General features: G+C 40.7%; 1 protein-coding gene across 1 annotated transcript; it reads left to right on the top strand.

Annotated features, from left to right (window-relative positions):
* Positions 1 to 3356: 3356 nt before the first annotated feature.
* jupa (junction plakoglobin a) lies at positions 3357 to 25047 on the top strand. The gene is made up of 16 exons (XM_077571066.1): positions 3357 to 3551; positions 13861 to 13893; positions 14205 to 14372; positions 14455 to 14705; positions 16198 to 16436; positions 17652 to 17853; positions 18220 to 18364; positions 18553 to 18656; positions 20208 to 20546; positions 21045 to 21197; positions 21275 to 21394; positions 21475 to 21625; positions 22356 to 22477; positions 22560 to 22599; positions 22838 to 22976; positions 24180 to 25047. The coding sequence occupies exons 2-15, from the start codon at positions 13884 to 13886 to the stop codon at positions 22972 to 22974; spliced, it is 2181 nt and encodes a 726-aa protein (XP_077427192.1). The 5' UTR covers positions 3357 to 3551; positions 13861 to 13883; the 3' UTR covers positions 22975 to 22976; positions 24180 to 25047.
* Positions 25048 to 25053: the final 6 nt, after the last annotated feature.

The following is a 25053-nucleotide window of genomic DNA, read 5'->3' on the forward strand; positions in this document are numbered from 1 at the left end:
AGATAGATAGATAGATAGATAGATAGATAGATAGATAGATAGATAGATAGATAGATAGATAGATAGATAGATCCTATGAGACAAAGTAGATTTGTTTGCTCCATAACAAAGTTGTTGTTGGTATAATTTGTGAAATGCGCTATTTGCAGTGGTAGCTTTACACAAATGCACACACACGTAGATAGATAGATGGGAAAATTCCAGCATCAGGAATTCTTTCTTTCCTCCGCTGTCGACCTCTAGTGTTGCTAATCGGAATGACAACGTACCCAACTTTGGTTTTTGTTTTGCTTTACTTCATGTGTAGTGGAAAGTGCTTTGTTGCAGCTTGTTGCTGTTGTGAAAGTGAAATATAAAGATGTGTTGAGTTACCTAGCTCTGAGCAATTAACAATAATTTAAACTTAACAACTGAGTAGATGTTAAAGTCAATATTTATTATACATTCAGTGTGAGGGACAAATAAAACAAAACTTTTTTTTATTGCATCTATGTCTTAACATTCAAATGAATTGTGGTGTGATATTTCTAATGTGTTTTTTTTGTGCATATGTGTGTGTGTGTGTGTGTGTGTGTGTGTGTGTGTGTGTGTGTGTGTGTACAGTATTTATTTATTTTTTACTTCTTTTTTTTTACAATTTTTATTTTTTATTTTTTTGCTTTTATCTTGAATCAAGAAGTCAATCAACACTGCAAACATCAATGAACTATGGGCGCATCTCCAGAGGTCAGCTGTCTAAATGGTTGACAGTGAGCAGGCAACACAGCCACCCTTGTGTGTGGTCACTTTGTAAGTAATGATTAATAATTCACCGCAGTCTCCATAGATCTAGCTAGTGGCTTCAGGCCACTTCCTTTCCCAAGGACAATGGGACCATTTCCTGCGGGTGTGAGGCAGAAGAGTAGAAGGGACAAAGCAGGCCAGTTTTATATGGGTGGGTGTCCAATGAGACAAGCGTGATTTGTTTATGATCTGTTTTGTTCATCTGTTTGCACAAGCACAGTTAACTGATTTTTTTTTACAGGTTGACAGTACTTTCTTAAATCTATATCCATCCATCCATTTTTCCGAACCGCTTATCTCTCACATTTATATCTTATCTGCATGACTGCATTGCAGCTGACACAATTTACATATTGATAGAATGATGACTGTCACCAAGGGCAACAGGAAAACATTAAGCCATTGTGGTCACAAGATCAATCATACAGAGATAAAGCAAGATAGTGCACACACATAATGATTTTTAACATCTTCTTATAAGTGGTTGAAGCAAGCGGTAATAAAATGCACATTCATTCAAGAGCTGCTATTGGCCACAGCTCACACCCAGTCACTCCACACACTGACTGCTACCCTTAAGCTAACCTACACCAAAAAAAATAGATACAATTGGAAATTGGAGTGATGTCTACTTGAACAAGCATTGTACATTTTTTTCAATCAGAAATTCAGTATTTTAGAAGGAGACTTATGAAGTAAATGTTACTTAATAGTAAATTATTATTATTAATAATAATAATAATAATAATTTTAAAATTATTATTATTATTAATAATAATAATTTTACTTGCATTTTATTAGTTTGTTTTAAAAACTACTCAATTAAAATTGCAATTATCTATTAAATATTTTCACAGAATTTTACTCTCTCTACATTATTATTTTCTACTAATAACGAAGAAAATTGTAAACAGGCTTTCATTCGTAGCGCTTTAACACTATCTACTCTCTTTCAACATGGCGGCCCACGAGGGTTGAGGAATGAAACCACAACCTTCAGGTTGCAAGACTGTTGGGGCGCATGGCTAAAGTGGTAGAGTGGTTTATCTCCCAACCCAAAGGTTCTGGGTTTAATCTTCAAATCTCGTGACCATGTTGAAGACGAGGGACTGTGTGAAAGCTCGTTTAGTAGAAGCCCAGTTAGTAGAAAATACTAATGTAGAGACCAAGACTCTAAACTAATATGCAAGTAAAATTTAGCCAAAAACTCTCCTTGTAAAATTGACTAAGTTTATTCAAGTATCACTCCAATTTTTTTTCCTATGTACTCCTACCCTTACATCTGAAATGTTCATTTGTTCCTTTGATCCTTTGTTCCCGTTGTCTTCCACCTCTAAAGAGGCACACTTGAGACGTCACCAAAGAGCATATTTTCTCTTAACACAACTATATACAACTATTTACAAGCATGTTTGGATTAAGTGTGTGTCTTCACCATCGCTACAAAAACACATGATACAAATCATTAATGGTATCACTCTGCAATGCATGCGTAATTCCTTTCCCGACTGTAGTGAGTCACTTTGCTTGTCTGGTTTCGTTGTTACTCCATTGAGGTGTGGCCTGATGATGGCGAGCACACTACTTGTGCATCACACGCCGTGTCAGCACTGCCTCGAATGAATGTATGCGCTGTTGTCTGTTGTAAGCAAGACTCTAGCGCAGGGGTGCCCAAGTTCATTCCTTGAGATCCTCTATCCAGGGTTTTTGATGTCTCCCTCCAACACACCTGGATCAAATGATCAGCTCATCGGCAAGCTTTGCAGAAGCCTGAAACCGATCTTGATCATATGAAGCAGGTGTGTTGGAGGAGGGAAACATCTCAAACATGCTGGATAGGGCAACTAGTCTAAACACAACATTCAGATTAATATTGTGTTTGGTGAATTAAGACGCAAAAATCCACCTGTTTTTATCCATCTCAGGGGGGCGGCCATTTTGCCCCTTGCTGTGGAATGGAAATGACATCACTGCTGCTCATGGCTTAGGTAGTGACCAGTCACGGCTCAGTTTGAGAATGTCACATGACCAAACTCAGAAAACAGGTGAGCCGTGATTGGTCATTACCTAAGCCTTGAGGAACTATGATGTAATTTTTCAGTTGACATGCAAGTGGCATGATGGCCGCCCTCTGAATTGGTTAGAAACAGGTGGACGATGATGCTTAAATCATATTCCACACGTGCAATATTTATCAGAATGTTTGGACTAGTGAAGACGCTGAAGAATATATCCTCATACATAAAGAATATTTTTGGGTCGACTTCCCCTTACCCTGAACTTGTTTTTGTGACATGTTTAAAGATGGGAGCTGGTGGTTTAGATCGACACAAACAGCTACTTAACGTTTCATTTTAGGTCATTCATTTGTGTCTAGTCAAGTCACAAAGATGAACAGTTGTCAAAAAAGGGATGTGAGTGTAATACAATGAAATCACGCGGCAAACATAGTTTTGCCGAGGTAGTACTGTAAACACTCCTATCCAACAGTTCCAGTGAACAATGGAGGCGGCGAAACTAGGGTGGGGTCGTTGTGAAGTGGGCGGAGTCTGCTTGGAGGTGACGCCGCCACTTGCTTTCTCGTGCGTTGGGGTGAGTGAGAGTGAGGACGTTGGCTTCCAACTGCAGAGCTGCGCGGAAGAAAGAAAGAAAGAAAGAAAGAAAGAGTGGCGGAAAGTTGCGGAGAATACAAGCAAGTGTGCCGTCTCGACGGAAAAAATAAGCAATTCCTGGAATACTCTCGAACGCTCGTCGGTAAAACTTGGCAGGTGAGTTTCGCTAAATGGACATTTTTCTTACTGTGCTTCTGTTTTTGTCTTTCTACTTTCCGTGAGTGGGTAGCTCGAAACTACGTGATATGCGGTTACATATCCTTGTCACGCTCTTATGGTTTTTCGAACAATGCATTTCTACGTGTTGTATATCTCAAATGAAGCTTTATGTTCTGGAGCCTTCCTTTCATTTCCGCATGGCTCGCACTGGCGAGTGGCTACTGTTTGAGCTTCGACACTTTACTATTGTTTTTCTCCTGTCACAGTACACCAGACTTCTCTCTGTTGTATCTTTTTTTTTTTTTGTTAGGGCCCAGTATCGATTTTTACGTGACGTAACTTGTCAATAAAATCTCACCGTAGTTAACACTGGCAAAGTTCAGTCTACGCGCGTGCGCGTGAGGCAGGTGAATGAGATGATTTCAGTACTTTTTTATTTATTATTATTATTTTTTTAGTACTTTTCTTGCTTATCGTACAGAATAGTGGCGCTGTATGCCTTTTTTAATGTCTCAACAGTTTTTCCGTGCAACATGAGAATTGGATGTACTCCCTATGTAGTTATTTGTAATGTTGATGGGTATGTTGGGGAAATGCCATTGGACAGAACGAGGTTTGAGAGGGGAAAAAGAAAACAATGAACAGAGCAAAAACGAAAAACAACACAAATCTATAGCAATACAACATGATTGATGATGATTAATGTAACGTTACATAGGTTCCAGTTTGTAGACTAGATCTATAGTTTACAGAAGAGTACTTACTGTACCTGTCAACAACAGAATAAAGTAATATTTTATGGAAATTAATATCAGGGCTGAATTTGAAAACCAATCTAATTGTGGACCCCCACACCCCTCAATATTGTGATTTTGATTTAATATTTGATTATTTCAAACAATAAATACATCTGTATTATAATATCCAATATCAAATTTATTATACCTGCATGTTTTGGTCTTTTGGGTTAGTCTTATGGTAAAACAAAGGCAAATTAACCACAAATTAATATGACAGTTTATTTATCCTACTTAAATTATAGTTAACTTAGTAAACACTTTGACGTAATCTTTTAAGCATTCTCTATGACATCACACGCCAGAAAAGTGTGGTGTAAACAAAAATCCATCCATCCACTATCTGAACCGCTCAGGAAGTCCAAAGTCATAATTCAGATTACAACAATAATGCTAACAAGTCTGGCTTTATCACTTGAATATTTCATGTTTTATGAAACAATTATGTAAGGATGTGGACTGCACTTCTTAGCACTGACCTTATCTAGTAGACACTATTTAAATAAATAATATTACTATATATAAAAAAGGTAGGTTTTACTACCGACGAAAATTAAGCAGATGTATTTGAAATTGCATTCTACTATATTATGATGTCGTTTTGTGGCTGTAACATGTATATTGTTCTCACTAAATTCTGTCATCGAAACTGAAATGATGATTTGACTCCTGCTGGTTGATCATTTAACATCTCTTCAAGTGAAAGTGATGTCAGCAACAAAAGCACCACTTTGGAGACAAATATATTTTCCTTTTTCTTGTTGTTTTGGGCTCATGGAAAATGTGATGGTCATTTTAACCACGAGACAACCACAGTAAGGACAATAGTCTGGAGATTAACTTGTTTTCAAAAATAATGGGAGCCGCTAAATTACCCCCCCCCCCCCCACATTTGACCCCAGCAGCTAATTCCATCCATATCGGGAGCGTGACATATCACTAATGCCTGACACTAAATAATGAATCATCCCTTAAATGGTCTTACTACAACTCCTACCCACCCAAACGTCTGATGCCAAACTGGCCTTGATATTGTTGCTCCAGGCTTGACAAGAAAACATTTTTCCAATCCTGCTTAGTGGTGGCCACGGGAGCACACATTCCTTTCATTTAGCTTCATGAGTAATTCCACTGAAATCAGCATGGAGCCGAAATTACTTTCATCTCATCCAGCGTTTTCGATGCGATTAAGTCATGTTGCATCCAACTTTTTACATCTGTCGAAGGAAACTCTGCCACAGTTTGCCGTGTAATGAGATTATACTAGTTTTATCAAATCATATCATCTTTAGTGGCGTGAAACACAAGCCAAGCAGTACTGTTGTTCTTTTGTTCGCAATGTTTGCAAGCAACACCATCACAAAATAAGTTAAAAAAATAAACATCAGGTGGACGAATACTTGGGGTGTCAATATGTTTCAATATGTTTCTCCTGTACAAGCCAACCCTTGGCCAAGTGGTGCAGCAGCAGACAAGCCCCCAGTCTGAAAGCTACACCCGTCTGCCCCCAAAGAGGAAGAGGGGGTAGATGGGTGCTGGTAGCGCAGTAGGGGGTGACTTGCTTTAGATTTCACAGATACAGCTGTGGTGGCACAGTATAATCTCTCTCCCTCCTGCTTAATTCCCTCATACTGTCCTACATTAGCAGAGCAAGAGGCCAGGAGATCCTTGGGTTTATAAATAGGGCTACACTTTGCAAAGGGGATTACTATATGGCATGTAGCCTAACCTCTTTGTTTGCTTGGAATAATTCATTTTCCTGTAGATTCAGTGTCATTCCCCCTCCCTTGTTGGTGTACAATAGTGCAAGAGTGGGTACGTTCCATGGGCTCAGTTGCAGCCCAGCGTACATGTCGCGTGGCCTGTTCTGGGTTTGCATATCACCTTGCCTTTGCTGTTCCCATAGAGTAGGAACGCGGAGAGATAAAGTTTCTGGATGGCTTCCAGGCTTGACTCAACTGCAGGTGGTTTTATCGACATCAAAGTAAGATACAGGGGGAGGAATGCCTGATTCACTTATTTTTGATCTCCCAATTTCATTAATATCAGTCAGATATTGCACCTCAGGATTTCCAGTGATGTAATTAATTTAATTTAAAATGGTCTTTCATGTAAAGTTAATTAGTAGAACTTTAGTTTGCCTAAAGCAAAATCTCTGTCCAAAACACCAGGCCATCAGGCTGACAGGCCACAAATGTCAACCTCTGCTGTTTTCTTCATTAATACATGATCATTGCTGTCATTACAGGCCATGTATCTATCCAAGCAGGAAGGCGTAGACTTGATGCTCAATGTTTTGCAGTCGGATGATTTGATTTGTTTTTTGCCCCCCTTTTATTCCTGGTTCTGAACCCCGGAATAGGAAATCATACCAGCATCTCAAAGCTGGAAAGCTGATTTTACATACATGCATTACATTTGTAACACCACGGCTGAGTGTCGTCACGTTTAGTTTTGCAATTTTTGTTTTGTTTCAATATGTGTTAGATAAGTATAAACTTTATTTATTTGTTGCTATGGTTTAAATTCTAGCTATAGCTTTGTACTTATCTGCTGGACTGAACTGGACTCCAGCATTGCATTCTTTAGGCTGCCATTACACTTTCACCCTGTCCTCCTAGACATCCCCCGTCCCGCTCTATTGAGATTGTATTCTCCCTGAAAAATTCATCATCTGTCAGATTGCCTCAGCGTGCAACCACACACTGATGCACAACAGTGTGGTGGTGTTTTGAGTTCAAAGTGCTTGTCCGTTCCCATACATGGTGCTGGCCACCATACTTGGCCTGTGAATACAAACGTTTCTGCTTCTTTGGTTGCAACCAATAGAGACACTTGAATCCCAGGTTGTTTTTCACTGTGTGACAGCAGTACTGGGACAATACTGCTACTCTTTTCCATTCTTTAACACAGTAGCTCTCTGTGTTCAATCAAATACTTTGTTCCTCCTCTATTGCTTCCGACCTGCAACCCAACAATTGTTTGGCATGGGACAATACTCCAAATGCTAAATTGCACAAAAATTTTCTTCATCTTAAATTTTTTTAATTGTTGTGGAATTTAGTCATTTGATGATGCACTGCTTCCTGATAAAGAAGAAATACTTGCAACATCACAGCTGAGTTGTCAGCTTTCCAGTTAATAAGTGGGACGTCATAAACGAATGATTCAAGGAATACACTTCTTGCAAGATCTAATTAATCTCATAATCTCAACAATAAATATTTCCTCTTTTTTTAAATATCAATCCAAATTGGTTTCTAAAACATGTAGTGGGTCTAAAATGAAATGACTAGATCTAGCAAAAATGGATGATTCACTGTAGTGGGGGCAAGCGTGGTGGCAGAAGTGCCACGCAAAAACTCCACTGGGGCTAGATGGCTGGAACTGAGCAGCGCACAGCAGAGAGGGTGCTACAGAACCTCTTTCCTTGAAGCCAGCTGCTGCAACTCGCAGAGCAGAATTCATCATCCAGTTTGTGGAGAAGAACTTGCAGTCGGCTCAACGTGTTGCCATCCTTGTTTACCTTCAAGTCTGACATGGCTCCTACCTGGAAGCTCTGTTTCAGGCTGGTGAAGTGATGTCATTGTAGTTTCATTGTATTTTTATGCGACGTATACGATAGGAATCCGTTGTTACAACATCTCAGACATGAAAGAGTTCCTAGAATGTCACGGGCACCGTTACTGTTAATTTCAAAGACATAAAAGAGTTCTGTGAGCTACATGTACTGTATCTTTATGGTAGGAGAGGGAGTTACACATATTTTTGGGTTCAAAGGGGAGTGTCTGATATACTTGAAAGAGTTAAAAGGCTGACTGCCTGATGTGAAAAGTATCGTTTTGTTTTGGAGAGTAATAGCGACACAACTTGCCTTCGTCTCCTTTTCTCATTATTTACCTCATCTCCACAAAATCTTGTTTTCTTAATTAATATTGTTAGGACAGTTGGAGGTTTTAGGAGTCTCTTTTACGCTTCCTGTAAAATACTCTTTTTCGTCCTTTTTCTGTCTTGTTTTCTTTAAAACAAAGAAGTTCATTGACTAAGATTGAGAGGGGGGGGGGCTATGCTTACAAATTTTAAACAAAGCTAAGAGTTGGATTTTGTTTTTTTTTTGTTTTAACGCCAATATCTTCCCTTTTATTGAAAATGAATATCGGCTCCAAATATCGGTTATAGGTTTCCTTTACTACTAATAATCAATATCAGCCCTGAAAAAAAAAACTGTTGGTCTAGTTCTAGTAAATGTGCACACAATGTTGTAGCCTGTTTGGGTAAATTCTGGCATTTATGGGTCTGTGGCAATTTTTGGTCTCTGGATAAGAGAGACTAAGAAAGTTGTCACACACCTGAGCAGTTCGAGAAGTGGTGCCTGACATTGTCAAAAAGGCAAGCTGGCATTTCTCCAGCAATATTTGGGTTTGGGTCACGGCAGGTCTTGAACCTCTCCCCAGCCAATTTTTAGACTAAGCTACCTATCTCCCAACTCTAGCGCGTTGTTTATTGATTCTAGAGCTTCCAATGTTTTGTATCCATTCATAGCAACATATGCACTGATAAAGCTGGATCATCAAGCTAATGATGATTTCAACTTCAAACAATCAGCAGTGCTTAGTCTGTTTCACTTGTGCCCCCTTTTCCACCAAATTATACAATTTAGTACGGCAGGCATTTTATTGCAGTTTCATTGCAAAGGGCACAAAAAACGACCACCATAAACTTCCCCACTTTTCAGTATGAATTCACAGGGGTTCTGGACAGTTACAGTGGTATTGGCGATACACTGCTGAAAACGCAAGCCAGCTCAGGATTTTCCTTATGGTCCACACCGTACTGTGGCAAACTGAACTGAATTTAGTGATGGTAATAGATGGGTCTTGAAACTGACTTCAGAGGGTGTTGTTGTGGCTTTTTTCCAAATGCAAACTTTGAAACACACTGGAACACAACAGTAGCCCATGGATATATATAATGTGACTGTCTTGGGAACCCTCGCATGAGCCGTGCAAATCAGGCCAAATATACTCCTTCTCACCATTTCTGTCCTTGTTTATCACCCTCATGTAATCTGATACTGCACAACACATGGGCCCCTCCTCTGAGACAACTTGGATTTTCTTTGATTCACAATAGATTGCATGCCACGCTATTTTCCAGCCACCAAACTGCTTCTCTTGGCCACAGTCAACCAATTTTAAGTAGCAGTGAATTAAGTGACAGAAGGGGCTGCTTACTTTATTCATTGGTTTGCAGCTCTGCTTGAATGTTGCTGGGAATGTTTCCAGATCAGCCAAAGAAGGGGAGCGAGCATTGCTCTAACTGCCACTTTTCAACGCATTTAATTTGTGTGTTGCACAACCGTGCATCAGAATGTCATTTTCCATTCTTTCCCTGTGCTCTTGGCATTTTGCTGTTGCTGTCATCTGGTTTCCATCGTCTGTTTGTTATAGTCAATTTACAAAAACACTCTCTCACAGTGTTTTCATAAAGTTAAGGCCAGTAATCGTGAAACAAGCCCATAACAAGATTCCCCCATAAGTGTGCGTCTATATTTTTGTCTATCAACATTTGCTAAATAAAGTACAATTTTGCTTGAATAAATGTCTTGTCTTGGATCCAACACTGCTGTTAGGTAATTTCGACCATTTCCTGTCACCCGCCACAATGAATCCATTAGCTGTGCATCACTTCACAACCTCCCATATTGATCAATAACAAACATCTATCCAGTTAACCCCTTCTGAGTCCATTATATTGCTGAAGCTGCTGTTGTGCATAAGTTAGGCATGTGAGGCTTTGGGACCAGAAAGGTTTCTGGTGTGTTAAGACCAATCCTCTCTAGAGAGCTGATACAGATAACAGTCAGTCTGCTTTAGCCTGTTGCTATGTCAAGAGGACTGGGCTGTGTGAGTGTGCGGTGTTGCGGTTAAGCCATCGTGGAAACGGTTTAAAGTAAGAGATCTTTCTGTTGCATGTCATGGGGTACAGGAGTCGCGTGCTTGTGCAGCCAGACGATATGTCTAATACTTGATCTGTTTTTGTGCAGATGGTGCAAGCATTACAGATGTGTGGTATTATAATCTGCTTTATTTGCATGTCAGTCTAAACATGACATTAGCAAGCCTGTTAAATATCAACACCAAATGAGGCGACTCATTGGTTAATATTAGGTTTAATATATGATTTCTTGTAGTGGTGGTCAGGGGAAAGCTGTACTTTTTTGTTAAGACATTTACACACACAAAAACACCATGTTGAATGAAAATGGTGAGTAGTTAAACGGAACGTGCAAACAAAAATGTGCATGCAGGCATTCTTCATACCGAAAACAAAAATGGTGTAAAATTCTAAACCCACATAGAAGCCCACAAAGGGAATTACAAATCCCATGTTAATGGGTCTTTCTTTATTGACTGGAGCCATGGCATGCATGTTAAAGCATTTAGTATTTTAATGTTGCTTTTTGCAGGGCCTCATGAACGGGGGTCTTTCTGTATGCAATCAATAACACAAAGGAGAACTTTGCTGTTTTGAACTAGACCTTTTTTGTTAGACAATACATGATACTAATATTTAATAGCAAATGTAGCTTGATTGCTCTAAAATTGGTGGGTACCTTTTTGCTTTGTTGTATTTTACTCATTTTGAAAAGAAACTAAAATATGCTATTTTTATGCTAAGCTAAATTAAAACTATTCCACTCATATATTTAGCATGGCATAAATTGGTTTCTCAAGCTAATAACAAGCACTATACCACATGTACAGTATGTTTAAATTAAAGCCAAATCTAAACCATGCCGGAAAAACTTTTGAACAGACGAGACAATAATGGTCAAGTGCCATGTTATTTTCGCACATTTTTGCCAAAACCGTAGGAGTGTGAATTGCAAATCATTGCAGTATGTATGCTGGGATCCACTGTGAAGTCGAACCAGCATTCATCTCCAACCCCCTGGGCCTCCTGCCTGAGCTGATTCATTCCTGCTGTGACAGAAAGAAGCGCTTAGGCCAGCAAAGTCCAAATCTGGCTCACTGGAATGTCTTTTATAAGTACACTCAGTGTGGAAATACACAATTTTTTTTTTAATCTATGAAACTTTATAGCTAATTGTCAATACTTGAGTGAGGCCTTCGAGTAAGATTAGGTGTATTATTCCCAATCATTCCGCGCACACACCGATGCCACACCCCTGTTTAGAGCTTGTCACCGTTGAGGAGTGTGGAGACACTCCCTGTCTAGCATGCCTGAGTGAAGGGGGAGCAGTAAAGGTTGTCATGATTTAACACATCACGAGCATTTCCATTGTTACTCAAGTGTCTCCACAAATTAATGAGCAAGTGGTTGAGATTAATTTAGCAAGTGAGGTTTGAGGAGGGTGAAGAACATGAGCACTGCACAGTCCGAATGTGTTATGTCTGTGTGGAATGTCACGGTAGCGTTTCAGCAGCGCTGCTGAACAGCGTAAGCCAAGCGTCTCTGTTGCAACTTGTTCACCTGCAGCTTTCACTTAACATCTGGCCCGCTTTTACGTTCCACTGAAAAGAAGCCCCTCGTCCCGTACTGCACTTGGAGGACATTGCTCAACAAGACAGTGGGAGTTTTCCTTCTTGTGTATTACTGAGCAATTATGCATTTGGGTAATTGTGCTGATGGAGCAATGTACAGTGAGAGTGAGATGATGTATCACTTATTAACTGGAAGAGGGCAAAGTCCACTCTGAAGTACACCCGAATAAACTCGACCTTTGATTTTATTATGTTATTATTGTTTTTAGCTTGGGCCACTTGAGTGGTTTTGTGCACAAGGAAGCACTTCTTTTGACATCAAAGGTGTCAGCAGATAAAATCCCCAAAGTGGATCCACTGGCCATTCTAAGTTTTGGTTACCTAGGTGATATGCGGGTGTGTCGCAGCATTGCAACGGTTCACTGAACACACTGGCTAACCCCGGGGGGAAAAAAATACACAAACACACACACACACAAAATCTACTCAAGGCTGGCCCGGAATTACAGGAAACTTGTGTTGTTTCCAGTGCGGTTTACCAGTAAAATGTTTCTGTGGATGAATATCTCTGGGTTGATAAACAGACTTTGGTCACTTCCCACCTAATAGGCAAGAGACCACACCCAGTCAGAATGATTTAGACGCGTATGAGTCATTACCTTATCATGTAGCATGTTACTGCAAGTAGTCAAGGGGCCTGGTTAGGCAGGATCTACAGCTCGACACAACTGCTGAGACAGCGCTCCAGGCGGCTGGAGTCTACAGAGAGAAAACAAAATAGCTTAATACAGTATGAATTTGTTTATAAACTAAAAACATTGTCATTTTTATGACCCTCTGCATGAGTACTGCGAAACCCGCGTCAAATTGGGAAAAACGTGATTCAGTGTGAACTTGTCAATAGATGGTGGTGGTATTAAATTTATTTTCCAATTTGTGGGGAAGCATTTCAATGTAAATTTATATCTTAGTAAAAGTTGTATGAAGACATCCAAAATGTGAACTGTTTGGGGTCCGTTCAAGCAACTACTTTATTCTTTGTACTTGCTAAATTGTGCAATGCTGAAGAGTCAAAGACGAAACAGCACAGTGGTGGCATTGTGTTATCAGTCAGAAGGCTGAGACAGGCTGCTATTAAAAATGCAGATGTTTCTATGATGAGGAAGGGTTCTGTGGTGGATAATGTCACAGCTGCAGAAATGGGCAGGAAGAAAACATTCCTTCAAGCCTGCTATTTTTTTCCAGGCTTTTTTATATGGTTAAATAAAACAATAGGATAAAAATAAGTATCCTGTGTAAACTCGAGAAATGGAGTAAGAGTAACAAATTTGTTGATGCTGTTATTGTACGCTGTGACAAGAAGCATCGGATTTGTGAAGACGGGAAGTCTTTACATCAGACGTGCTCTGACAAATGTCTGTGACATCAACTGGAATGCTGATAAAAGATGATTGCAACATTTTCCAAAAAATCCCAGGGATGTTGTCTGTTGCGCTATTTCTGTAGATTAGTCACTGTCAGAAGTTTCTGAACAGTATGTTGCAGGCATTGGTGAGACAAGCTTGGGTGCGACGTTCATATCACGCATTTCACTTACCGTACTGTCTTTTCACATGCATACACTCACACACACACACTGACCCAAAACCAGTCGGGCAGGTTCCTGTTTGCGATGTGTCAGCTCCCACAATTTTTTGGGCGTAGGCCTGGGGTGGAAGGTCAGCAAGGCTAACTAGGATTCCTAATTTGCAGAAGCCTGTAATCTCTATCTCGCCTACTTCACTCTACTCCCCCATGATTTGCTTTCGTTAGCTGAAGGGGTGGGTACATCTTTCTGGCTCTGGCATTCACATACACTCTTGTTTAAAAAAAGAAAAAAGTAAGAGCTTGTTTAGCCGTGTGCTTGTAACACGGATAAGTTGAAGTGTGTCGTCATTCATGCCGAGCAAGAATAAGTACTTAATATCCAATAATCATGTTCTGTTTGTTTTTTTCTTTTAGGTTTTTGACTACACGAGGCAAGGATGTCTATGAGTAAGTCTCATTTTTAATTCTTATTCTTGTCTTTTTTTGTGTGTTTCAATTGTTCATTCATTTTTGGGTCTTTTGGGTCAATTATTTGATGTGGATATCAAATATTGATGATGGTGATAATGATGCTCCATCCAAGTCATGTTATCATTTATTTACTTTATTAAAAGAAGCTAAGAATAAAAGCTGCTTTGATAAAATGTCATTTTGTGGTTGGTTGGATTTCAATTTAAAGGAGAAACAAAATCCAACCTACGTGCAGCAGAATAAAGGATATTTCAAAATGAAAGTGATCTGTACTGTGTACTTGACAGTGGGTGAACTCGATAGCGGGGTCACGAAGGTGACGGAGTGGCAGGAGACGAGGTACGGGATCGACTCGGGGATCCAGTCTGGAGCCAACACTGTCAGAGATGATGATGGAGACTTCAGCACCTCCAAGCAGTACACCATGACCACCACTGTCACAACAGAACCGGCCGGTATGACACAAAAAGCTCCAAGCATTTGGTGCAGCCTTTTGGGTATTTACCGTACATGACGAGCGTCGTCATTCATTTGCAGACTCCCAGTACGCACTGACCAGAGGCCAGCGGGTGCGGGCCGCCATGTTCCCAGAGACGCTGGAGAACAGCACCACCATCTTGACTTCAACCCAAATGGATCCGTCCCAGTTGACCAACGTCCAGCGGCTGGCAGAGCCCTCCCAGATGCTGAAGGTTGCAATCATTCATCTGATCAACTACCAGGATGACGCTGAGCTCGCCACACGTGCTGTGCCTGAGCTCACCAAACTGCTTAATGATGAAGATCAGGTACGTGTTACTGGCCAAACAAGTTTATTGCTCAAATTCTGTAACTATTCAGGTCTTCTGCGTGGACAGTAATTTACAAGCCATCTGTTGGTCAGTTTCTTTTGGGAAGGGTTTCTGCCAGCCGAAATCTAATGCAGGCTATGAGTGAGCTTCAGATACACAAACGCTTGAGTGAAGTGAAAAAGAAGTGGAGCATTTAGGGTGTTGTAACACTGCCACTTTTTCTCTTTGCAATGCTGCCTCTCATGACTACTGCACGTTTTTTCCATCTCTTACTTGATGTGCACAGGATCGAGTGAGAAAATCCATCGCTTTTTGCAATCTGTCAGCTGACACGGTTCAATAGCGCACTGTGTTAGCCGTCAACTTGCTACCGTAGCTCGATGTCACTTCCGGTTTTCAGCTGATAATGATTTCGCCCAACATGGTTATTATTGTTTAATTCTTATTACAAAAATTCAATATTAATCAGAGTACCGTGTTTTGGCTTGCGCTAAAGGCACACATACAAGTACAGTAATAACACCATAGGTCTCAAACTCCGGTCCTAGAGGGCAACAGTCCTGCATGTTTTAGAGGATTCCCTCCTACAATACACCTGATTAAAAGGATCAGCAAACCTGATAACGATCCTGATTATTTGATTCAGGAGTGTTGGAGGTGGGAAACTTCTAAAACATGCAGGACTACGGCCCTCGAGGACCGAAGTTTGAGACCTCGGAGTTTCTAAAAGCAGTTTATTTCTTTACATTCTCCCCCAAAATTTATTTGATATATGAGGAAACTGAAGTACCCGGCAAGAACCCACACAAGGAGATTAGAGCCTGGATTTGAACCCATGACCTCTGAACTGTGCTGCTGTGTAGCCAACCTGTCAAACAACTGAAGAATAACACATTTCCTTTTTATTTTCACCACATTTGTGGTTTTGCTAATAAGGAAAATACTAATATCTGCCTGTACCAAAAATGAAATGAAACTCTAAAGGGAAACAATGCGTGGACATCAAGAAATGTATTCCCCAAAAATACAAAGTGCTTTACACATCTAAACTCTTTAAACTGTTCACATTTAAAAATAAAGAACGCCAAAAAATCAACTTCAATTAAGCCCAAACAGGTAGATGCACATTTCAGGTTTACCTTCGAGTAACATATCGGCAGTTACTTGACTGACGTTCCTTTATGACCAAAATGTTACATTTCCGTTGCGCCCAAATGCGCACTATTCAGGGCGAACATTAAGTAATTTGCTCAATGTGGCTTGTCAGAAGCTTATGTTCTGAAAGTTCCCGCTTCCTTTGAAAGCCACGTCTCGCAATGTTGTGACATAAGTTTGAGTAAAAAAAGTAGTCTGTTTGTCATTCTTAAAAAGTGTGGGAGAACAAAAACAGTACTTTATTGAACGGCAATTTGAAAATGGCCGCCCTGTAGTATTTGCAATCCCTTGAATTTTTTATGTCAACAAATGGAAATGTTGGTCTTTCCACCAGGTGGTGGTCAGCAAGGCAGCGCAGATTGTCAACCAGCTAACTCGCAAGGAGGCATCCCGCCATGCGCTGATGCAGTCACCCCAGGTGGTGGCCGCGGTGGTGCGAGTCATGCAGAACACCAGCGACATGGAGACAGCCAGGGCCACAGCCAGCATCCTCCACAACCTCTCTCACAAAAGAGAGGGCCTGCTTTCTATTTTCAAGTCTGGTGGCATCCCCGCGCTTGTCCGCATGCTCAGGTACTCAATGCATGTCTTTCACTCACTTTCACCTGCACTTACACTAGCAGTCTTATAATATATGAAACCATTAGCGGACAATCATTTCCTGTTGTTTGATCTTTGCTGTTCAAAAGTTTGTGTAGCACATGTAAAAACTTTCCTTTCACCTTAAAATCATTGGACAATGTTTATTCCTGGGCTGGATGTTACGACATTGCATTCTCTTAGGGCAGGGGTCTGCAACCTGCAGCTTTGGAGCCACACTCTCCTGTGGCTCCATAAAAAAAGAAGAAGTGGAAATTCATATTTTGTGTACATATTTATTGTTTTTTTATAGATAAAATATTCTTCAAATGTAATAATGATTTAGATTAAAAAATAAATAAATAAAAAACGAATAATTAAATATTCAAAAAAATGTCAATCCAAATAATTAAGTTGTCAGAAAAAGATTAAAAAGTTGTTGTTTTTTTACTACCGGTACTTAAAAATAACCAAAAATTGGTGATAAAATGTCCAAAAAGGAAGAGGAACAGCACAAATAAAAAACTGTCCATGAAATTGCCAAAAATGTCAGAGAATTAAATGAAAAAGGCAGAAAAGAACATGCTCAAAAAGTAACCATAAAATGTCTATAAAAAAAGGTAAAGAAACGCAGAAAATGACTAAAATGACCTAAAATATTTTTTTAATTGCCAGAAACATCAGAAAATCTATTTAAAAAGAAAGGAAAGTGTTCAAAAAGTAACTATAAAATGTTAAAAAATAAATAAAAATTACCATAAAATGTCAACAAAAATGGAAAACATGGCAGAAAAAAATGTTCAAATGACCATAATGTGTCAATTTTCCGTAAAATTGCCCAAAATATCAGAAATTTTAGTGAAAGGCAGAGAAGTCTAAAAATGTTTGAAAAATCACGCACCAAAAACTAAAGATGAAAGGTAGAAGAAAATGAATGTCAAAGTACTGGATGCTGCATATTTTTGTGTTGTTTGTGGTGCAACTCTAATTAGCTCTTGGGCCCTCAGTTCTCAGACACATTTTTGGTTATTTAGTTGACCTAAAATGGCTCTTTTGACAGGAAAGGTTGCTGACGACCCCTGCGTTAGGGATTTGCTTGACATATTAAACTTCTCACTCTGGTTTTACTATCTGTTCAAATGTATGATTAGCGCCGTGATTTGTATTTTGTTCCTTACTGGTACTTTATCCCTCCGTTATGCCCCTCAGCTCTCCCATGGAATCAGTGCTCTTCTATGCCATCACAACCCTCCATAACCTGCTCCTGCACCAGGAGGGAGCCAAAATGGCCGTCCGTTTGGCTGACGGCCTGCAGAGAATGGTCCCCCTTCTGAAGAAAAGTAACCCCAAGTTTTTGGCCATCACTACGGACTGTCTGCAACTGCTGTCTTACGGAAATCAAGAGAGCAAGGTGTGTTTGTGGACTTCATGGTGCAATTGCACATAGTACAAAGGCGGGTATACTCTTAACCTGTCGAGTACTGTACTTTAGCATGCTTGTGTATGCATGGTTTGATTTGGGTGTGGCAACTGTACACGGTTCAGGTTCAGTCAGGTTAGGGTGTGGTTCTGAGAATCAAATGTGTTATGTGAATTTATTGTGCATGCTTGGACAGGTCATAGCCTTTTCTTTTTTCCCATAGTCTACAGACTATAATCTTTAAACAGCGTTGTCAAAAAGCCAAGCAAAATTATATTCCATAAAATGCACTTCATGTCTCTTCACGTATTTGTATCTCTCTCTATAAATCCATCTGCATATATGTCTTTGTCACAGCTCATCATCCTCGCCAACGGGGGTCCCGAGGGTCTTGTTCACATCATGAGGAACTACAACTATGAAAAGCTGCTGTGGACCACAAGCCGCGTCCTCAAAGTCCTGTCTGTGTGCCCCAGCAACAAGCCTGCCATTGTGGAGGCCGGTGTGTGAGAAATGTCTATTCAGTGTGCGCACACACCTGTGTGCATAAGCCAGTCATGCAGGTGTGGCGACTCTTTGTTAACGGAGACGCAGCTAATGGCTTGTCGTGAACCACAACGTTCCACGACGGCACGTTTTTTTTATGAGATGTTGTGTTTGTGAGCTGACGCATGGCTGTGTTGCCTCCAGGTGGGATGCAGGCACTGGGGAAGCACCTGACTGGCAGCAGCCAGCGCCTGATGCAGAACTGCCTCTGGACGCTCAGGAACCTGTCTGATGCTGCCACCAAACAGGTGCCATTTCTCTTTTAGTGTAATGTTCCTTTTTACAGAAGCCACCGGAGGCATAAGCAAACTAAGCTCCTGCTGAGGGCCCCCGTCAACAATTAACAGTCCTTAAAAACTGGAGTAGTATTATTTTTTTCTTTTTTGGAGGAGTGTTGAGAAAGAACTTGAGTAACATAAATTTTAGATTTTTGGCTAAGCTTTTGCTTATATTTACATTGTTTCAGGACTTATTTATTCAACTTTATAGTGTTTTTAGGCTTTGCACAATCAGCATTTTGGAGCCCATCGCCGATCAGCAAGTTTTTAATTTTAAATTTTTTATAAAGATAACCATGCGATGGACCAATCGATTGAGTCTATTTTAAAAACTCGTTCATTTTCTGTACAGCAAATCCTCGCTATTTGTGAATAGCCAAAATTTGCATATACAGTCATTTCTGGACTACAAGCCGCTACTTTTTTCACTTGCATTCGACCCTGTGGCTAATACAAAGGTGCAGCTTATCCATCAGATCACAATGGGGCGCACTATAAAGAAGCGCAAAAGTGTCAGGCAGAGCAAAACAAACCAAGTGAGCCCAAATACAGTAGGAGAGACAGAACGAGAGCGAGACAATTTGCACCCTCATTATGGAAAAGAAAGTAGCGGGAACGCAGTGTGGTAACATTAAAACACCTGCTGTTTACAGTTGGGTGCAGCTTATATGTGTAATAAACTCGAGTACAGTATTCTCCAAATTTAGCTAGCATGGCTTATAGCCAGGTGCGCCTTATAGTCCAGAAGTTACTGTAATTGTTTCCCACTGAAATAATAAAAAGTAAGAATAATTCAACCCTAAAAATTCTCCCGAAAACGCTGATAATCATTCAATACACAGAAAATGGAGGGAGGAAACCTGACACACACCCAGAATTTTTTTAATTTTAAATTTTTTATACAATATTGGGAACAAATCTGGCTGAATATGCGTAGAAACATTGAATTATTAACAGAAATTCCCTAGTGTGAACAAGGGTGATGTAATGCCTTCTATTGTGGCTCTGATCAATAATGTCATTGATTGATCTGCGAATTATGTCGTTACAACCGATCACTGATTTTGCACAAAATGCAAATTGTCTGACGATCAAATCCAGCAAATCAGATCTGTGTAAAGTCTATTTGTTTTTAAACCATTTTTTCACTTTGTTTCGGGTATCTTTGTTCAGTTACATCATTATGTCAGTTTTTGACATTTTATTGTTTATCATATTAAAACTGTTTATCGAAGTGATTTTATTTGTTCTTGCACTTTGTTCTTGCTTTTTAAGTCTACTTGATATATTCACTCTCCCACTTATTGTGTAATTCAATTTATTGTACTCCTTTAAGGGGAAATTCAACAATTTAATGATCAATAATCAATATTATTGGTAGACATAGAGGGCCTCTAAAATAAAATTTTGCTCTGCCCCCTAACCCATAAAAATAGATGAGGGAATATGAATCTAAGAACCCTCACCATCAGATAATCATCATTTCCTCCCGTCACAATATTTCTCTCTGTGGTGGTTCAGGAGGGAATGGACGGCCTGCTGCAGGTTTTGGTCAACCTGCTGAGCTCAGATGACATCAACATGCTGACCTGTGCCACCGGGATCTTGTCTAATCTCACCTGCAACAACGCCTACAATAAAACTCTGGTCACCCAGAGCAACGGCATCGAGGCGCTGATCCACGCCATACTGCGCGCCGGCGAGAAAGAGGACGTGACCGAGCCGGCCATCTGCGCTTTGCGTCACCTGACGTCGCGCCACCAGCAGGCTGAGGTGGCCCAGAACGCAGTGCGGAGGCACTACGGTATCCCGGCCATTGTCAAGGTCCTCAACCAGCCCCACTACTGGCCTGTTATTAAGGTAACGGAAACAAATTAAAATGTAGATGATATAGAATATTATACAAATAGAAAAGAAGTACACAAGCAAAGGTGGCAAATCCAGGTCCAGAAAGTAAAAACCCTGCCACAGTTTGGCTTTAGTCCCTGATGCTAACTAGCTAGCTTGCTAGCTCCCTAGCATGTAAATGAGCACCAATGGAGCTAGCTAGCTAGCACCTGGGGCTAAATGCCGCTCTTTGCCATTTATCCCCTGATGCTAGCTCGCCCCCTAACAGGTAAATGAGCACCAATGGAGCTAGCTAGCTAGCACCTGGGGTTAAAGTCAAACTGTGACAGGGTTTCTACTTTCTGGACCTGGATTTGCCACCTCTGTACACAAGTCAAATACAGAGTTCAGGTTTTGGTCTACAAAATTTGGAGGACCGAGTGGAAATCTTGTATTGCACCGGAAGTACGTTAAAGCCTTGTTTTTCCAAAATGAGAAGCGGTGTAATTTGTTTGTTTTCCTGTCCTGAAGGCTGCAGTTGGCCTGATCCGTAACCTGGCCCTGTGCCCGGAGAACCAGGCCCCACTGAGGGATGCGGGCGCCATCCCCCGCCTGGTTAACCTGTTGCTCAAAGCCCACCAGGATGCCCAGAAACACGGCCCATCTAACAAGCAGACATACCAGGTACATGAGCCCAAAAAACTTTTAGCAGCCTCACATGATGCGCATGAATATTCATCTGTTGTCGCGTGCGTTGTCAGGACGGAGTGAGAATGGAGGAGATCGTGGAGGGCTGCACAGGAGCTCTGCACATTCTGGCCAGAGATCCTGTCAACAGAGCAGAGATTGCCAACCTGCAGACCATTCCTCTTTTTGTTCAGGTACCACAAGCCAAAAAAACGTCTCTTTTCTTTTGCAAGGCTCCCTTTTTGTTATTCTAAACTCTCCTCCCGCTGGCCAGCTTCTCTACTCGCCAGTGGACAACGTGAAGCGTGTGGCGGCGGGCGTTCTGTGCGAGCTGGCTCTGGACAAACAATCAGCTGAGGCCATCGATGGCGAGGGAGCGTCTCCTCCGCTGATGGAGCTGCTGCACTCGGACAACGAGGGCATCGGTACGACGCTGAACATTGAACATCACGCATGTAGCACTTGTTGATGAGGCTTGTTTGAACATTATCTCTAGTCAATCTGGTGTTTGTGTTATTACTTTGGCTAATGCTAAATGCTATCTTGATTGACGGTTCAACAGCTGTAAACATACAACGCACTCAACATTATCCAACTTTTTTTGTTCGGTCCAAGCAGCTATTAGAAGCTGGCTGTGTCATTTACATGTTGCCTTTCCAGTCCCATATTGTAACATTGGAAATAGGATGTCAGAAAAGCTCAGTTTGCATTGGGGCTAACCAGGGACCGCAGCATTAGGTTAGTAGGACAACATTTCCCATGGTTCTTAAACATAGAAACAGGAAAACAGACGCTTGCTAGCGAAGATAGCAAACTATGGCACATTTTGACTTGCATACAACTTGTGAAATTCTTCACATTTTTCAAATTGTAAAATTCAACTTGACCCCAGTCTCCACAAATATGTGTACTGCTGAATTTTGATGTGGACGTGTCTGCTGCGTTGCGACTGGAATTGCTTTCTAAGTATGGGGGCGGTCAGTAATCGTACATTTAAAAAATTTGCGTCGTTAAAGGAACTTGAAATGAACTGAAAATGAACGCACTCATTTTGACACCCCTCCTATAAACCTATCGCTGGCAATAAAGTAGAGCTAGTGGAGCACCTTGTTGAAGTCTCCTCTCTGAACTACTCCTCGTTGATTTCTCCATCAGCCACATACGCTGCCGCGGTCCTCTTCCGCATCTCGGAGGACAAGAGCGCCGAGCATAAGAAGAGAGTTTCCAGGGAGCTCACACACTCCATGTTCAAGCACGATCCTGCCGCCTGGGAGATGGTGAGTGTCCAGCTGCCACATGGTGACTTTTGGACTGTATGTGTTGAATTTGCTTACCTGACCTCACCTGACCTCTCTGCAGGCCCACAACAGTGTCACCATGGAAGCATCCTACCAAGATGGTGAGCACGTGTGACTGGAATTTGCACACACAACATATTGCTCAGCATCAACCGCATGAGCAGCCCACACATACGCTGTGACATCATCAACACACGGGGCGATCTTCCAGTAAACACTCAGCCTCTCTCTCTTCGCCGCTGCAAACCGCACAAACTTTTGTTTCTTCCACCATCACAAACACAGCAGCAGCAGCTGGCGTCAATATCAAGATGGAAAATGTCTCTCTTGTCTTTGCAGAGCTGGACGCTCCTTTCCAAAACTTTCAAAACTACGCGGGTGACATTCCCATGGACGCCATAGACGCCAACTTGATGCATGATGATTATGCCCCCAACATGGTCTACGACAGACAGCAGCAGTTTGAGCCTTATTAAAGGTCAGCTTGTCTCACAGACAGCAAAACAGCTGGACCGTATGCCATAAATGTGCTTGTCATTACATAACGCCACTGCTGTATTGTACACGTGTACTCAGTTTGATTAGAAACCATCTCTTGAGACATAAACAAGGGATTAACTCGTTTGTTCCCAAAAACATTTTAAATACGACCTTGTTCCCAAAGACGTATTTATACGTTTTGTTTTTATAGTTGTTTTTTTTAAATGCTAGAGCATACAGAAGGATTTGATGCAGCCTCTGACCTCTTTAAGAGGTCGCTTAAAGCAATGGTAGTTATGAAAAAACAGCCAGCAGGTGGCAGCAGAGTATAAGAGATCAACCAGGGCCATGTTGCAACAAGCTCTTTTTCCCAATGTTTTCAACAGATTTGTGAATAATGATGAAATTTAGCTATATTCTAATGATAATTGCTGCAAAACGGAAACAGATAGAAATATACTTTTTTTTCCCCTGATGAAAGAAGAGACTCTAATCTTTCTTTTGGTAGGTTCCATGTTTTTATAGCAATCGAACACAATATTCTGTGGGCCTTGCAAAATCAGTCAAAATCCAGTAAAGCAGCCGGGCGCGAAGGGGGTTGCTTCAATTGAAAATGGCTTGGACTGAATGAGTTAAACATAGCAACAGATTTCAGTAGAGTAATAGTAGTTCTGCAGCTCTGCTTACCTTTTAGCTTTGAGCCAGCCCTTGGAAACGAGAGATGTTCCAGCCAAAATGGGCAGAGAAAATTAGTTTGGAGGTGGTATAATGTAAATTTGACAAATTTAAAATAATACAAAAAACAAAAGATTACTTTACATGCTCAGGTACTCCACAGACCCAACTATAGAAACAAGTACTGTAAAAGCAATTTTTTAAATAATGTCCCTTTAAAAGATCCCTCACAGCACTATTTGCATATTTCTAAATGGCAGCTTTTAAAACCATTGTTTGCAAGGTGGTTCAGGAATTTATATTGTTGTCATGGTAACACATTTTATTTTTCAGATTAAAGCCATCCACTCAATATTTCTTTTTTTTTTGGTAGTATCAAAATTCACCTCGCAACAAAACAAATAGTGAAATATCGCAAACTGTGTTGAAGATGATGGAAAACGCTTCTCTTAAATAACCTCCCAAAATATTTTCCTTCCTATTTTTAAGGTTCTTTCATTCTCATCTTCTTGTTTCCTTTCCACAGATCCAAAAGAGGAAAACCGTGCAGAAAAGCGTCGAGTGAGAATGGAACAAAACATCTTGATTCCCTTTTGTTTGTTAAAAAAAAAAATGCAATTATCACTGAGTACGGGACTCCTAATCATAACAGGGCTTACATATGTTTTATATGCTAACATTGCTGAGGATCATTTACACACGCTTGAAGAAGGTTCTAAGTACGTGTGCGTAGTTCAAGAGTTCAGAGTTCAAGTGTGTTCGTGTGTGTGTGTGTGTTTCTGCTTTTGGGTGGGTAATCTATGCCAAAGAGATTTCGTTTTTTGAAGAGCACATAGATTGCTTTGTTTCTTCTTCTTTAAGAAAAGAAAAGGACTTGTTGGCAACACTGCTGCAGGTGGACCAGTGTGAACCTGCTCATCTTTCTGTTGAATGCCTTTAAAAGAGTCGTTTTTGACAAAACAGCACCAACTTTCTCCCGCTGTCAGACACACGGTGCCCGAGTTTGCCACACATGCAGAGAACAAACGGGGAAGGAGACACGCCTTTTAGAGAGAGCGCAGAAATGGTTGTTTTTTTGTTTTAATCATCTGTTTCTCACATTTTATTCTTTTATATTTTATGGGAAAAGGATTGCATACTCTGCTTAACACGTGTCTTTCTGATTTAACCGAAAAGAAGAGCTTATGTGTGTCTAACTATTTACGATTTGATGTCAAAACTCTGCTTGACACATTAGTTCAACAGATTGACTGATTTCTTTTTTCTTTTTTTTTTGTGGATTTAATATAGTCGGGACGCCAGCTGGAGAAACACTACTGACAGGGAAATTTGTACTTACTAAAGAGTTTTTACTGAAATTTTGTTAAATAAAGTTAAAGGATATATTAAACCTACCTGTC

This window comes from Vanacampus margaritifer, chromosome 7 (genome assembly GCF_051991255.1).
Source record: "Vanacampus margaritifer isolate UIUO_Vmar chromosome 7, RoL_Vmar_1.0, whole genome shotgun sequence".
NCBI classification, from domain to species: Eukaryota; Metazoa; Chordata; class Actinopteri; order Syngnathiformes; family Syngnathidae; genus Vanacampus; species Vanacampus margaritifer.